At 41.9% G+C, this 17,452-nt stretch overlaps 1 protein-coding gene across 8 annotated transcripts in view; it reads right to left on the reverse strand.

The window, feature by feature from the left end:
* DAB1 (DAB adaptor protein 1) overlaps nucleotides 1-17,452 on the reverse strand; it is a 168,019-nt gene that overhangs the window by 19,475 nt on the left and 131,092 nt on the right. For 4 of the 8 annotated variants that reach the window (XM_055815495.1, XM_027780429.2, XM_027780430.2 and 1 more), the window contains 2 exons: nucleotides 15,116-15,175; nucleotides 2,161-2,217 (listed from right to left, as the gene is read on the reverse strand). In XM_055815495.1, the coding sequence (XP_055671470.1) occupies nucleotides 2,161-2,217; nucleotides 15,116-15,175 (117 nt within the window). The remainder of the gene's footprint in view (nucleotides 1-2,160; nucleotides 2,218-15,115; nucleotides 15,176-17,452) is intronic. The other 4 variants (XM_027780427.2, XM_027780431.2, XM_027780432.2 and 1 more) reach the window with 2 other exon arrangements.

A 17,452-nucleotide genomic window follows, 5' to 3' on the forward strand; every position in this document is an offset into this window, starting at 1 on the left:
AGGAGTGAAAGTACTCTCTTCCACACATCTGCACCTGCGAATCAGTTCGGCTGGAGTCCAGGGATCGTAAAGCACGGATCCCTGGTGGCTCTGCAGGAAACCTAAAACCTAGCTACCATGCTTACCAGGATGGCTGTTCCAGAAAGCTTTGATGGGAACTCGAGCACTACTCCTTCCATCACTACCTTTCCGCTGCTCTCCTTCCCTGCATCACATTCAACCGCACCCACACATGTGGGAAGCAACAATTCTCATGATGAATAAGATTTAGTGCAAATCTTCATTCAGTTCACTGAATCTCCTCCCCAGCTTAGGCACATAACCCTTGAAGCCTCCTTTGACATAGAGAGGTTTGAAATTCAGTTCAGTCTTGACCTGCAAAGGCAGCCGCTTGGTGCTTTGAACATTAACCACGCTGGCTGCTCAGTCTTGACAGCCTACCAAAGGAGCTAAGATTTTTTCCTGCCCTCAACTTTCTATTAGACGTGACCCTTTAAGAGATAAGACTATCACACCAAATAGAATAATTTCAAAGGTTTATACATTTTTGCAATCCAATCTCTATTCCCATACACAAAAGCAACACTACAGTCACTCAGACCTGGAACTTGTCTAGCAGCTTGCATGATTCTCAGCTTTATGTCTAACAATGTACCTAGGAATGAATTATTTCACAGTTCCTCACATCATGTATTATATTAAATATATCACATTGCTTTAGTGCTATGATAATACATTTTCTTCTTATCTGCTTATATATCTCTCTAAGTATCTGTGTGGAAATGGAAAAAGGAAGAAAGCAGAAAATCCATGTTTTCTTCAGGGTACACTGATTGTAGTGTCCATTAAAAAAATACTGCTAGTAGTACTTTCTGGGGAAAAAAAAAAAAAAGCAAGCCCTAAAGTCACTTCCACAGTGTGTGCAAACACACTAGGCAAGCATTGTTAAAATACCCAGAGAAGTTGGAATAATAACAGCAGCAGCAGTCATTTGGAAATCACTTCAAGCCTTCTGTAGGCACTACTGACTCAAGAGATGCCAGGTGACACCAAATCACTGAAAGAGCCACTTTCTTCTCACCTCTCCAAACTGCTTGTTCAGCACCACCCCTAGATCTGCCCTTCTCCTGCATCACCGATGAGCTTTTCACTGTTTTCTCCTCTCTGACTTGCTGAGAAATAGCTTGTGTCCTTTCGAGGAGGCCATGAGCAAAGGCTCTGCCAGTGCTTCCACCGTGGGTGAGGAAGCAGAACAGGCCGGAGGGGATGTGAAAGGGTTGGGCACACATGGGTACACAGACCAAGAGGAATTGTCTGTAAAGTTATAAATTTTTTGCTGAAAAAAATTTATAAATATTCATAAAAATACTGAAAATTGTTAGCGAGTGTGCATTTGAACTCAAGATTATATGGTGTGCACTTGAAAGTGGCAACTCAGATCTCTATGCCTTGATACCCCTGTAAAACAGGAATAATAACCCTTTTCAGAGTGCTTCAAGGTGGTGGGTCTTTGGAAACTCTTCACAGATAGAATTCTGTTAAAGCTCTTAGGGGAAACTGCAGATGGATTTCTAAACAGGCAGCTGGAGAGAGTGATAGGAAAGCACGCTTCACTATTTGTTGCAATAAATGCTCATCCACAATATTCCCCAAGAAAAAGGCATATATTTACAGGGGAATTACTTTTTATGGAATAACAACCTTGTATGCAGCAGTAGCTACAGAACTACAGCAGAGAATGTAGGCAGAGATTTAGAGGGAACACAGCTTCCTCACTTTAACTAGAGACAGCTTTAAAGAGCAGTGCTTGGAGGTCAGATTGTAAAATCCAAATGGTTCAGGTCTGGATTCTTGATCTAGTTTTTCTCTACAACCCGATTCTCAGCCTGAATACATGAATGCATCTTCTCTGACATAGATGTAGTTTTATCCACTTGCAGCATATGAGATTCTGGACACCAAACAGTTATCTTTTATTTTTGTGATTTCACTGTCACTACAGAACTGATTTCACCCATTATGCTTTTTTAAATTATTCACATCTGATATTAGCTGCATCCCAGTGAAGTTAATCCCAAGCCGAACATTTTCTAATTGCACTATTCCTATAGATGATTTAATCTATATTTCCTCAAAACATTTTTAGTGTCACAACCTTACCTGAGTGACTGAAACAAGATTTTCATCAATGTCCAGCAATAAGTTTCCATTCTGCAGCTGTAAAGCATGATTTATGAAATGAAATGAATGATTTATGAAAATGACATGAATTTCTGAGCATGAAAATGATAACCTCCATAATTATTGACTTCAGTATTGAAATGAAAACCCTTTCCATCTTGCAGTGAGCACAGATATGAAATCACACAGTCAAAACAGTGAGTTTGAATGCTGCTGGGATGTGGGGCAAACATACGCTTTTATTTGTGCTAAACCTCATCTTCTGGTGTATAAGGCAATTCTACCGCTTGCATCATAACTATTTATTTTCCCAGATACTTATTTATTCAGCAATAAGCACACTCAGTGAGCTCTGATCCTGCTTAAAATAATGGAACTTTTCACTGGCTTGGTGAAAGAAAGGACTTAACATCCTAAGGGGAGAAAAAAACAACTGGACAACAAAAGCTCTAAAGGCAAGTATTTGCAGAAAAACACAGCTTCCTCTTAACTAGGAGAACTATAACATCAATGTAAATATATTTAATATGAACTATTTATTTCCACAGTGATTTTTAAAGTTACTTATGCAGGTCAAACCAAGTTATACTGAAATCCATGGTTTATGTGTGTGTAAATATATATGGGAGTATACTGCCCACACATGCATGCGTGTTTATATCCATCTACATATTTAACACAAATTATCATTCCAGTGTCCTCAGAATGCTAAATTTCAGATAACATTTATTGTGGCATTGGAGACTTCTTTTCTCAAGAAACAAACACACTAGCAAGTTATCAAAAATCAAATCTTAGGTGACTGAGAAGCTTCATACAAGTTACCAGGCAGTAAACCCATTCCATCTTAAAACAGTTTTAAAACCTCAGAAACAGCCTAGAACACTCCCCCTTCCCCCTTCATCTCATCACAGACATGAAGAAGAAGAAGAAAAAAAAAAGACTGGTAAAAGCCAAAGAGCTAAAGGAAGAAGATGCTATCATGCACAACCAGGGAAGGACCCAGTCTTGCACCTTCTTGGAGCTGACAGCGTGTTCCCCCAGCCTCAGGTACGGAAAGTATGAAAAAAGCTGCATCTGTTTTATTCAAAGAACACTACAGACCTTGAAAATATTCTTAAAATGAAACCCGAAGGGTTTACACCTTCAGGAGGGACCAGTTTTGGCCAGTAATTAATAATTTTTTTGTTCTGACAGCCCCCCCTGTTTAACCCCCAATCTTCCAGCATCCAGGGATACAGCTCCTGGCACTGGGAGGTGGATCCTGCCCCCAGGCACCGCGATCGCTCTGTGAAACCAGCTGAGAAATAACCATGTCTCAGCACCGGGGAAACATGTGCGCAGCGTTCAACAGACCATTAGAATTCCCACCTGTGCTACAGCGGGACCTCGCAGAGAACATTTGCCCAGCATGTCACGGCCCAGCCCCAAGTGCCCAATTATTGTGTAGCACTGGAGCTGCATCTTCCATTAACTCCTGCTCTGCAGCACACGCTGGTGAGGAGACACCTCCTAAGGGTGAAACATCCCTGTCTACTACAGCACGGAACAGCCTGCAACGGGCTGCCATGCAGCTACCGAGAGCAAAATTTGGCCCTTCGAGCCTTCTGCCAGGGCAGCTTTTTGATACAAAGGGCTTAACCTTCGCAGTTAAAGCCAACCATCCTCTTCCTCCTTCCCTGGCGCACGCCAGAAAACAACCATAAGCCTGGGAAGATGCTCCAGGCCTTGATCTTTCTGTAGGATTGCTGTCTCTGGATTTCTCCATGGAGTGATGTAAAAGCTTGCTTTAATTATTCAAAAATGCATCTCCTTGAATACGAAAACACTCCCACAGCTTAGTCAACCAGGAATGCACCAGTCACTTGTGACCAGCCACGCAGACCGAGGCGGAGGAAAGAGTATTAATCCTTGTATCACAGCGACATTAAACCTGTAATGAAAGCTCCATCTTTCTGTATAGGCATGTGAGACATATTGTAAATCTTTTAAACATGAAATATGTAAATCTGGCTTCTTAAAGCAGCAGCAAGCTTTTTAAACCACTCCAGCCACTAACAAAATTCCTCATGACACTTTTCACTATTCACTAAAGAAAAACACTATCCAGGAGCTGGAGAAAAACCAAGAGTACAGAAGCATTGACAAGAGAGAAGTAAACTGCATCTTTCATAACCAAAAACATTCCATCTCCACTACAGTATTCCCTCTGATCGCCAAGAACTCTGAAAAACGTCTTTTCTAAGGCAATGCAAAAGTTCAGATTTTAAAAGGGAAGCCTACAGCAGGCCTCTTGCACTCACAGGAGTGTGAAGCGCCTTACTTTTTTCACTCCTATATACAGAACCATACAGAACATTCAACTTCTGCTGCTCGGTCTGCTTTTACCCATGGCAAGGGATCTGCACTGACTCAGGGCATGAGAAATCCTGCTGAATATTGCTATACTTGTGGAAACAAGGTCACAAAAGTAGTGCCTCACAAAATATGATTCTGAAATCTCAGAGAACGAAGTAAAGATGGTGCTCCAAAAGCATGAAAAAAATACACAGTAATTAACTTGTACTCTGATACGGAGCTCAGCAAGTAAAAAAAGAGTATGAAGGATACTAAATATAGCAAATAACCAGCAATTAGTAATTAACCTTTGAGCTGGGTATTAGCTATTCAAATCTTTTAAGACAGCAGAGGGATTTAAACGTGATTTCCTGCAATCAGGGTAAGTGCCGTACCACTCGGCCCAGCAGACAAAGGAGGGATCATCCAACCGTGCTGCCTCTCTGCATTTCCAATTTCCTTTTTCTAACGTGTATTTTATGCTGGAAGTCTAATGACAAGTCAAACAGTTAGTCAAACTAAATATTTTTGTTCTTATTTTAGCTGAAAATGTAAATATTTTGGCTATGTCAAATATTTTTTCTGATGCTTTGAATCATTATTTTAATTAAGCAAAGCTCCACTTATTTCTACAACCTTACACAACTAGAGTTGATATTACTGTGAGCTCCATGAGCTGAAAGCAGCTTGCTAATTAACTACAATTCATTCTAAAAAACAATTAGAACTACAACGAAGGAGCACGTCAGAATCATGACTAAACCCATCATCAGTCAAACCACGTCTAGTAGGTTGAAACACACCGAAAACATCCAACAGACATATTGTTTTCCTGTAGAACTACTGTTGGATTAATGAAGTAGCATGATAACAAAGAATTGCTCAATTATTTCCTAATTAAATAGAATACACTGAAGAATACGTGCGTGAAGAAAAAACCGTCAATGCCTTTGTAATCTTCAGCCTCCTGCAGATCTTAAAGATCCTCAAATGCTGGAACCTCTCCCAGTTACAGAGGTCACGGCGTTACCACCGACCCAGATCTAGGCAGGTATAGCTGAGCACAACCTTCCTGTTGTAAGGCTCCTGTGAACAGTTAGGGTGACTCCTGGCCGGTACAGGTCACATCAGCAACATGGGCTGCCATAAAACTATGCTGATGGATTTTTATCCAAGATAAGTGCATTTGGGCATCTGTCACCAACGCAGGGTTCAAATCCAGCGCTCAGAATCCTGTGGGACACGGGAATCCTCCTATTTAAAGTTCCTCTTTTCAGTTTCACAAGGTAAGTCTTACTTGCCAGGAGCACTCTTCTTCAGGTAATTCTTCTCCTCTGTATTTTTATTTAAAGTAATAAACCCAAGTACTGACTTTGGTGTGAGGTACCCAACTACAGGGTAGCCTTGAGCTTCATCACATTCACCAACTGTCCAGTTTCATTCGCTTGTTCACTGGGAAGCGCTGGATGTGCTGGTTAAAAACGCTGTTAGTCAACCCTGCGCAGCTAAAGAGGTGGGATGGTTAAGGATAATTGACATAATAGATTATTGAGGAGTGTTTGAGTGAATTGCTTCACTGTTGCTCAATAGCATCCTTTAAATTAAGGATCTCTTCATCTGATCAAAACATACACTTACTCATTTGTTTATTTTGTCTTCATTTGAAGGGAACTTAATTCTGAATTCCCTGTGTACTTTAGGCATTTACTCTTATAGGAAATGGTATTTAAAATAATTCAATTACCACTTTTCTCTGACAGACTAATAAATCAAGAGTCAAGAGAGTAGCTCTAGCTTAGAGCCAGGCCCACGCTGCTCCCAGGCAACACAACATCCAAGATAACTAAAACCTGCCAGAGCACAGAGGATGTTGGTTCAAAGGTCCCAGCCACATGGTCACCTCCTCCACATCTCCTCCATACCCCACGCGGTGGGTTCAGTGAGCACAGTGTACACCATGGCATACACCGGTCACATCACATGTATTTAAAAGAAATGCTGCAAGTCCAGAAATACCACCGTGCTGTTGAACGAAACACTAAGGCTTTCAAAATATTAACAGAAGCTACAAAAGCTGTTGTAATTTACATTTACTATGGACCAACAGGCCCTGACATCTGTCTTCTAGAAACGTAAGCCTGGCTTTAGATTTAGGTATCATTACAAATATGTGCAATTTATTACACGTGGCTGATGCGATGCAAAGATATCAAAATGAAACATATTTCTCCATTCAACAGAAAACTGGAAACAAAAGAGAAGAGCAAAACATTTTAGCCGATAGTGGCAAAAGCCAGCTGGCACCAAATTTCACGTCAGCATGAGGAAGGGTGCCTGAGCAGGAAAATCGGGGACCAGCGACAAGCTGCTGGCTGGCTCAGCGTCAGGGTCAGCCCCAGCCAGGTTTCCATTTGCAGCTATTCCGGACACACTGACTGGCATCGGTGGCATTTCTGGCCTAAAGATCTATTTCTGAAAGTAATGCACCTTTTGTTCCCAGTGTGTAGCTCCACCAGTTCTCCCTGGGGAAAACGAGAATGAGGACAGTGGCACAGGACACACAAACAGCTCAGATGGAGAAAGACGAACTTGTTTAATGTCAGGGGGCTATGGCACTGCCTGGGTGGCACAGCGCAGCCAGCCATGGCGCACGCAATGGCTTTCTGTAACTGCAGACTGGAGGGACAAGTGATGATGAGAATCCCAACTTCCACTTCTAGATGATGATGAGAATCCAAACTTCCACAAAATTCCACTTCCAGAATGTAATGACCGAGACAGCTTTGGAGGCTTGCAGGGAACAAACTTAACGATGGAAGGGAATTAGAAATAACCCCAAATTTACTATTTTGCAATACTTGCAAGGGACAGTTATACAGGTCTATCTAATGCTTTTCAAAATGAAGGGTGACTGGAGCTATAACCAAGCTTGAGAAACAAGGTATTTATATCTTCATTACTGAATACTGCATCATCATGGAATTTTCCAAACGTTGAAATCTCCTGAGTTTCAGCAGGTAAAAAAGCCAAGACCTGTGTACTTCTGTACTTAATAACGTAGGATAGCACTGAAGTAATCTGCAAAAATTACAACCGCTTCTCTCCAGACTGATGCAAAATGCATACAGCACTTTCCCCAGAACTGTATTCCCTTTAATTTGGAAATAAGCACCCAATTGTGCAACTGATACAATTTAATGCATACAGTGATAAAGACCAGGTAAAGCTACAGTCTTCAGTACTTAGAAAGCAGACTGTGTGTACATAAATGTTTTAGCAAATTACTACGAATTGCAGGGCTCTGAGCAAATCAAAATGTAGTGAAACAATACAACCTGCAATTGTCAACTTAATGTATCAGCAGCCATCAGATAAAATCTGCATCTGTCATACTGCATAAAGGATGAAAATTCACTATAGGTAACCGAACTTTACCCCCTGATCAATGAGCTAGACCTACAGTTCAGCTACACTCTCTTTTCTCCACTTTGGAGAATATCACAAGGGATAGAATATTACCCCAGAAAATATATAGGAATCCGGGTAAGTTTAGGAACGTAAATACACATGAAGCCACTAGACACATGAGCTAACAGGCTGCATAACTGTAAGGGGCCACAGAAATGTTTATCATTTATTTGTATTGCCTGAGTTTTGTATTAAAAGTACAAATCTAAACTGCCATAGCAACACCCACATCACCTATATCCAACAAGATAACCAAGCCACCAGGGCAAAACCCACAGCTTTTGTCTGCTTCCTTGTTTCTTGCTGTTTGTACAGCACAAACAGAGAGAATGATGAAAATCTGATGGAGGGCAGTTGCTGCTGGATTACAGCTTTCCCACTCTATGGGACTATGTCCCAACATCCTGAAGGATTGCACTAGGAAGTAAAGTAAGTTCAATGCATTGATAGCATGTAATCATTCCGCTGGCAGTGCAGGGTTTAGGATCACATTCAGGGCATGGATTACAAATGCAGGAATGGAAAGCCTGCTAACAGGACAACTACGGATTAAAAAGAACTAAGATGTGGCCCACAGTATCAGTATGGCATAGGAGAACGATTAAGTCAGGACATTTTATTCTCATCTGTGAAACAGTATTCCTACACTATTAAAACCTGCTATTTGATATGCTAGATATAAAATTATGGATGGACTGAAACCAGAAGTTTGCATGGGAATATTTTCAATGTGCAGAAACCATCCAGTTTAAGATTAATAATCTTAAAAAGTCTATACATTAACAATGGATTAATTCTAACTCTGGAGAGCTAGATTTGTTGGAAATCAGGCTGTGAATTAGGTTAACAGTTTTTTGAATGTTCTTGCTCTACCTGGCACTGCAAGAACAGTTTTTCAAGATTGAGGTGAAACTACTCTAACTTTGAGCTCAGCTACTAAGACCTACATAAACCATGTATGTACCACACATGAACAAACTTCACTTTACGTTACAGATGCTATAATCTGGGAAGACTTGGGACAGGGAACCTGTTTTCTGCTTCCTGTGCCATTAAGTTTCTTCTTAAGGAGTAAGCCACAAAATATCCCCAGAAAGAACAGCTTAAAAAGAAAAGGACGAATTTTACAAAGTCAAACAAAAGAATACAAAGGCAGATTTAGTTATTACTGCGCTTGATCAGGGAACTAGCATCCCACTAGGTACAGCAGCCACATGCTGATGGCTGTGATCTCTGTGAAACATGCCTGACGGTGGCTAGTTCCTCTCCTTGGAAAAGATACACAGGGATTTGAGCAAAGTCTCAGATCTCTCCCCTCAGCTGAAGCTGAAGGAGCCTGCTGGTGAAAAGTCAGGTGTTTAAGTGGGTTTTTTTTTCTGTGGATCCACTCCAAACTATCAGCTGCATAGTTGTTTATGCCATGCTGAGTGAGGGGAAAAGGCTTTTATTCAGAGTTTTTACTTGCATTTCACACAGGTATAAACAGAAGCAAAAAGTATAAAACGGCAGATGAGGCTCATGGATCTTGCTAAAAGGAAGGACAAACCATCCTGACAAATCTCAGTGACCTTCTAAAATGTAGAAGTAATGAAATCATAATTAATGACAGGCCTTGATTGGTAACATACATACCTAACACAAAGTCCAAACAAAACAGATGTGTCAGCTACCTGCCCGATGTATCAAACCTGCCCCACAGCATCGAGGGATCTGCCTCTCCTGCATCAGCCAGACCCAACTGGATGCAGGACCCTACTGTGATGCCAACAGCTCCCCTCTAACCACAAAGGAAGGACAAAAACCTGCCACAGATACAAGTATCTTAAGACACGACAGCACAAGGTGAGCATCATCCCTGAAGATCAGCTAGCAACATCTGGCACGACTGCCCAGAGGATAACACGAGCAGGTGATGCAGGTCGCAAAGGGGATGGTACCCGCACAGCAGATGGAAACGAACGGCTGACGCGTGGAGAGGCTGCTGTAAGGGCCTCCTGCTACAGCACAAGTCTCGTTGTTGGAGACAAGTATGTGACAACAACATCTCACCTTCAGGGCTCAGATGTTACCTTTGGCATGGTGCTAAATGTTTCCATTATAAGCCAGCAGCAGTATCACAGTTAATAGCGGTATTAAATCAAACGGCATGCTGAGAGGAGCAGCACGCAGGGCAGAGGTCTTTCCAGCCCTGCAGAACATCTCCCCAGAACAGTTAGTGCAAGGTCTACACGACAGACACGATGTATATCCACTCCTGTCTAAAAAATAGCAAAGCTCCACCACAACACTGAAGAAACTCATGCCGCAAGACATCATCATAACAAAGTAATACATTTTCAAACTTTGCAACAGGTAGCTGTGCCTGTTAAAAATGACCACGTCATACCACAGCGTTACACCTCCTACGTGGGGTTTAACTGAGTGTAACTAAGTCAGGGCATTTGAACACAGGTGTCTTTTTTAGCAAATGTACATAAAAATGGCCAGCTTCGCCAGCACAGATGGCCAGAGACTGGATCTGTGTGCTCGCTCTCTTGTTGTGTTTGAAAATTTGATCCCGAAAGCCTGGTTGTGGAGGCTGAAGCCAATGTCATCCATCTGCAAGTTGTTTCTGTCATGCCAATGATGCAAACTCGGGGAAAAGCCAGTCTCTTCTCTAGACCAAGCATCACAGAAAGCATTCACCTGGAGCGGATGGTGAGAGCTATCTGAAAAGCTGCCCTAATTGCTTTGTTGCCAGACATTTTGGTATGCCCTTTCTCCAGGGACTGACGTTCCGTGTGAGCTGGTGGAGCCCAGCACTGTCCATGCCTTCCAGATGACTGCAGGCACGCTTCCTCTGACACAAGACCTGAACAAATCAGGCCTGCAAATGGCACTGTAATCCCAGCCAGAAATCAAACCGAGCTTTCCCAAACGCAGCTTCCTAGTCCGGACAGAAGGATCAGGCAGCTCTTACGGCTCCCAGACCTGCGTGGGCTCAGGTCCAGCCCAGCTTCCCCCGTGCCCTGCCCCGAAGGCAGCCAAATGACTCTCCATTCCACCCTGGTTTACCATTTTCCATGCAGCTGGTACTAGCCAAACGGCTGCCCGCATTGTAAGGTGTCAGCTATAATGTCTTGAATCTTTATACAGCAGTAAGATGAGTTGTTTGAAAGCCTTCATAAAATTGTAAGCAGATAGTTTAGACATTTTGATGAGAAGCGAAGGTTTTGTTGTGACATGACTGACAGTCTCCGTGAAGGGTATTTACAGTCTGACTCTTACTACAAAAAACACTGTGACAGGTAGAAGTTGAGGGGGATGTGTAATGGGGAGACGACAGGAAATTATGACAGAACGGGCTCATGAAACATTTCACTTTTTTAGAACAGTTAATTTCACAAACAGAACTACAATTCCCAAGTGAGGCGTGTACCACTTAACACAAGCCTTCTGGGGTAAGCCTGCTTTCTTTGTCTGCTCTGATGTCTCCTCTCAGTGAATGGGGAATGGGAGAATTGGTCTTAGGCAGGAGCACAGAGAAAACAGGGATGAATACAAGAAGTGTGAGTTGACACAGAGGAAGGGAGAGATACTGGGAGGAAACTGGATACCACAAAAAGTGTGTGTTTGGAGCTGTGCTGCACACCTGGCAGAGGAAATCTACAGGAGAGCAGGATTTGCTGGGAAGGGGTGCAGCAAGAAGATGGGGCAATACAAGAATTATATTGAGTAAGCAATCTTTTCGTTCCAATGTCAGAGAAGTGACTTGGCAACCAGCCACCACTTGTAATTGAGTTCAGTGGGTATGTTCAAATTCCGAGATCTGAGACTCATTCCTTCCGCCTCATTTGCACCGTATTTACATTACTTGATATCAGAGATCATGTGGAGTCACACTATAAAGTACTTTGACACCTTCTGACAAACGGCCTCACAGACCGGCACAGTACTGTGTGAGTACGCGGGCCACCCCGATGCGCGTGCAATGCTGAATACTCCTCAAGGCATGACCGGGCAGGTGCTTCGTCCCTCCAGCCGCAGTGCGATCCCCTACGCAAACAGAAGGATTTGCCCAAATGGCTCTGGTTGCTTAGGAAGCTATACCTTATTGAAAACCAGTATGAATTACCCTTTCCAGTTTCAAAGCTGCCTTTGAAAAAGGAATTCTGGCTTTTAGTTTTTACGTTGTGGCAGATCCGTAAGGGCTGCCCGCCTAAGCCGAACTATTTAGAAGTTATCATACCTGCAAGTCATTTAAAATTCCTCTGCAGCGACAAAAGAAGGATGCCCAGACATACATTTATTTCCACCTGAGAAGGACACCTCATGCAGACAGGAGGAATTTCCCCATGAAGCAGCTATTTTTCTCCACTGGCGACAGAGAGTCAAGGGTGGAGGCCACCCTAGATGACTGCTTCGGTATCCCTCACTTTTATGTGCAGGGACTGGAAGTAACTTGCCCAGGAAGGCACCAGAGGAAAACAATCCCAAGACGGAAAATCGATCTCTGTCCAGGGAACGTGGGCAATTCAGTTTGAACTCAAGCAAAACTTGCTGCATTTTTATTAAGTGGTGTATTTATTGTCAGGAGAGAGAATTCATGGTGCCTGAAACCCATTATGAGCTACAAAAAGTTTTTCACTTTATTCATCCATTATGAAATTACTGAAAGCAAGACCTCCTAATAAAGAATGTGTCCTTACGTGTTTAAACCAGGTAGATGAGCTAGATTATTTGCTCTCAGATTGAATTTTAGAGGTTTATATAATAATGACAGCTATAAATTGAAAAAAAAAATTATGGCAAGTGTCTCAATGACAGAGTCTCACATGTGGAAGGGTGAGCAATAAATCAGATGGGCAGTGGAATATTAAATTGCTAATTTTAAGAGCTATTGCTACTTTTTTTTTTTCTTTTAATACATACTAATATAAAAAGGTGAAACAAAATCTCAGCTACCTATTTCTTCCTCTTCTCTTTCTTCTCTTTTTATTCATAAATTAAAGTATATAACTTGTTCGGAGAAAAAAGTCTAATCACTTTAAATTTAACCATGAAATACCATAAAAAAGATTTAGGCCTGCAACCAGCTTCATGGAGATGACAGTTTAAATATATTTGATGATTACAGAGTAGATTCCATATGCCCTACATCTCACAGTCATGCTCTTTACCAGGACAGTCTAATACCAAAGTGTCTGCAGACGTGATTGCAAGTGTACTGCACACCCAGTCATACTGCAACAACCTAAATTACAGACTATACCCAGAGTAAATCTGAAACATTGCCGAAGGAATAATAAAAAAGTCGCAGGAAATGTACAGCGGAAAAATTGTAACACTGAACCATATGAGAAACGAGTGAAAAATCGACAGCTATTCTGTGCCCGCAAATACCTTAATTAGTTATGCAACATGAGTTATTTTACTAGATTTTCCCAGGCAACACGATGATGCCTCCCTCCTCCCAGTGGCTTATCATGAAATATTTATGGCAAGTCTTGTTTGTTTGTGCAAACCACAGAAGTATCGCAATTCAGGTCCCCATCCAGCCCATCCCCAGCATTTATCTTTTTTATTCGACACCTTGGTCTCTGTGCTCAGCCCCAGCTGTGCAAGTTACTACATCCTCATGTGAAAGGAGCCTCTCTCTTGAATACAAGCATTTTCCCCACAATTACAGCAGGCTGAAATTCCCCACCTTATCCTTTGTTTTTCTCCATTCTCACACAACTCCTCAGAAATACTAATTTTCTGCAAAACCCATTTAATTGAACAATTTCTCGAGGTTATTTATAGCACAAATTTACATCAAACAGTATAACCCACCCTTCAGCAAATGCATGTCTTGCTGCTATGGCATCTGTCACTCCACTTCTTTTCTCAACCACTTGTTACTATTCCTTATGCATTCTGGGGAAAAATATTTCACCGCTTCAAAACGCCAATACACAGAAAGGGAATGGCGCCACTTGGACACAACAGCATACCACCCCTAGTTTTTAATAGTCTACTATTAAAATAGTAGTCCATGCAAGCCACAGGACGGACAGAATTGAGTTGCCACTGTATACTGACCCTTAGCCTCTTGTATGCTTAGAGCACTACAGACATAATACATAGCAATATTGGGAAGAAATCTTGTGCTGATTACAGCCCACAAAAACTAGAAAGCAATGCAATACATAGAGAAAAAAAAAAAAACTGCCAGTCAGGAATTTGTTGAGTGAGGTCTTGTTGCACACAATCCTGATGTAGCTCCTTTCAGAGTTTCCCTCTGCTGGTTAAAGTAATGGCAACTGCACATATCTCTGCCCTGCAACTCTACAGATCTTCCTAAGCCACCACAGAAGTCAGTTTTATTGGAAAAATAATTGCTTTTCTATGGTGTACGTTAGGTTGGGGTTTGATGTAACTTTTTGGTTTGGTTTGGTTTTTGTTTTTTTTCTTTTTCTGAATAACAGAAAAGTAATCCTAATGGAAATTCCCATTTTTCGGTAACGTTTCCTTTGAAGCTCCTTATGAAATCTTTACCTATCAGCACACTGTATTCGCCAGGAAGTCTTCCAAGAGGTACAGACATTATAGCTGCAGAAAATCACCACAGAGGTCACAGACAATGTTCTGACATACCTATTCCTAATGCTACTTCTCTCAACCTCCACTCTATGCAGACCTTGCCTCCCCTGCTGTCCTACAAAGCAAGCTGTGAGGAGCACAGTATGTAAAGTATGGCTCTGACAGAGCACACGGGGGCAAAGAGGCAGCCCACGCTCGCTCAGAGTGGTAAGCCCTGCACAGCGCTGGGTAATAGAGCAACCCCTTGTCATCCAGGCAGCAACAATTCATGCATTAACATGCAGAAGGCTCACTGTTGACTCTTAACCACAGCTAACACATTTATAAATGGTGACTTGCATAAGAATGAGTCAGAAAAGACAGAAAAGAGATTTAAGTAATGAATGAGATGGATATAAGTGACATTACAGTCCTGGTTACTCTGCACAACCCCGATCAACCCACAACATGTCAATGATAAAATTCACATCACGAGGAACAGACCAAATCTTACATACAACAATGAAAGTCACAGGAGCTAAGAAACACACCGTCTTTACTGTGTATAAATAGGGAAGATACTTACACTTACAGGTTGACTTTTTGGCACATCATAAACACCTTCTTTCTTTTGGCTGGTAGGAACCTGCAACAGCAAATTAGAACAAAGGTCAGTACCCAAGTGGGTTTGATGAAAAATAGAAATCAGCAACTGATATTTATGTACACAATAGTCATTTAATACTAATGAAGTCAAGGATGGTTCCCTTTTGATCCAAGCAGTATCATTAGCAGAGAAAATACTGAAGAAAAAAAAAACAGATATCTAAATTTTTTAACTCCTAAAGCCCAGTAGTGTTCAGAAACAAGATTCGCATTCTCAGTTAATTTCAGTTGCATTATGGTCAGGTGCACTCGGATCTCCTTCCTACTCCAGTGGTTGTTTTCTTCATTTTAACCGGGGTTTAGAAGACACATATGGAAGTCATGATCAGGTCAGCATGTCATATTCCTCCACAGCAGAGATCCAGAGCAGAGCTACCCATTTTAAGGGAAAGAGATGTTTGGCCTATGGCATTAGATTTTTTCCTTCCAATTCATTTAATAATCCAAGCCAAGTAAAATCATAACATGTACCCTTGCAGTGACAGGGCCCTGCGGCTGCTCTAAGCAATGTTTGGTTACAATGCTGCTGTTTCACTAAGGAATTACCAGCCTGTCAGTCTGACATGGCCAGGGAGCTGAAGTCAACAGTCTCGTGTGGACAGGGGACGATGCACTTAAAAAACTTTGGGCGAGTCTTTAGTTGAGTCATGATTTGCACCTTGGGCATTCATAACCTGTTCATGTAAATTCAGTTGCTTTCTAATACTGGGCGCTCTGCTTGCCTAAGGACTGCTGGTTTACATATTTCTAATTTGCGATTATATTTCTTTTCCTTCCTAGGAGTGCAGAGCATTTATTGTAAATGGCACAACCAAAAAGAACTGTAAAAACATGCTCTAAAGTGGCATGAATGTTCTAAGTAAATCAGTGCTACTTTTCCACTGAACAAGGGCATTCAGCATAAGAAGGTTGCATTTCAGACATCAATGAAACCTCACAAGTCAACAGGAGAAATAATACTGCAGGTACGACAAACTGATCACCTTTTTGTTTTCTAAGGCAATGAATAGCTTAGAGTTCTGATACTAGAGTAGGACCGGTTTAGGGGAAGCCAAAGGAATGGTATTCATTCACTGAGATGTGCCGTAATTTCTTATTCTGGGTAATATATCAAAACCTGTCTCTACTGTTCAAATTCTCTTGTCCGTGTTTAAACATCAAAGTCTTTACGGGAAACCATGCGTCTTTAACTGGGTGCACATCGCAAAAGTTTGTTGAGAGCGTGAGTGCAGAACCCTCACAGAAACTGAAAAAGCTTGTGAAAAGATTTCTTCTACTCCTATCCCAAGGATGTCTTGCCTGCCTTGGTTTTCTCAAAGTACTGGCCACTTCCACTAAAGCCACCAATCACATTAGATATGTGAAACTGTTAACAGTGGAACAATTCAATTTCATGGATATAACAGTCTGTAAAGAGAGCGAGCTTTAAGTGACAGTGGTAAGAGCAGTAACCAAGAATGGCCTATTCAGTGAGTCACCGGAAAGCTTAGTGTTCATAAAAAGAGGACAGAAGTGGTAAGATATGCTATTTATAAACTATCATCCGGGTGCATTTTTCTGTTCTCTCTGGAAAGTTTCCCCTTCAGTCATTCTCTTCTTCCTTCCAGCTTCTCCCTGAAGTCATCCCAATTTGCCCACTCCTATCCACAGCTTATTGTGGAATGAGCATTTCCCTGCACTATCGATGCCCCCTTTTTTACTCCAGCTTATACTTACACTAGAGAAAAGCTCCTAACTTCTAACACCAAGACAGAGAAACTTTTCCAAAAGACATTTTCTCTCCCAACTTGATACTGCCTGTCTTCTTGTTGTCTTCACTTGCCGTCTATCATCATGCTTTCTTGCATTGCTACTTCGACTTGGAGTCTGCAAGGGATTTCTCCTGTTTTTCCTTTGATTAGCGGTATCAGCAAAGAGGTACCCGCACTACTGCTGCTGACAACTCTGTGACAGGCTGGGAACCACTCTGATGTACTTGCATCTTACCAGCAATTCAAGCACTGCAACCCAGAACCCCCCATCTCAGACTGTCAGCTCCTCACCGAGAAGAACTTGCTGCTCTGTGGAGACCAAGTGCTGCTACACACGCAGTGCAAAACCACCTAACAAAATCCCATCCCCGCCTCACTGGAACAACAGGCAGAAAAAGAGATGCTATTAAAAAATCTGACACTAGATGAGAGGTACGTGCTCAGTGATCGAGCCCTTGCCTAACTTACACATTACAGCAACTTACACGGACAGACAACATTAAGAG

The sequence above is a fragment of the Falco peregrinus genome, chromosome 10, assembly GCF_023634155.1.
Source record: "Falco peregrinus isolate bFalPer1 chromosome 10, bFalPer1.pri, whole genome shotgun sequence".
NCBI classification, from domain to species: domain Eukaryota; kingdom Metazoa; phylum Chordata; class Aves; order Falconiformes; family Falconidae; genus Falco; species Falco peregrinus.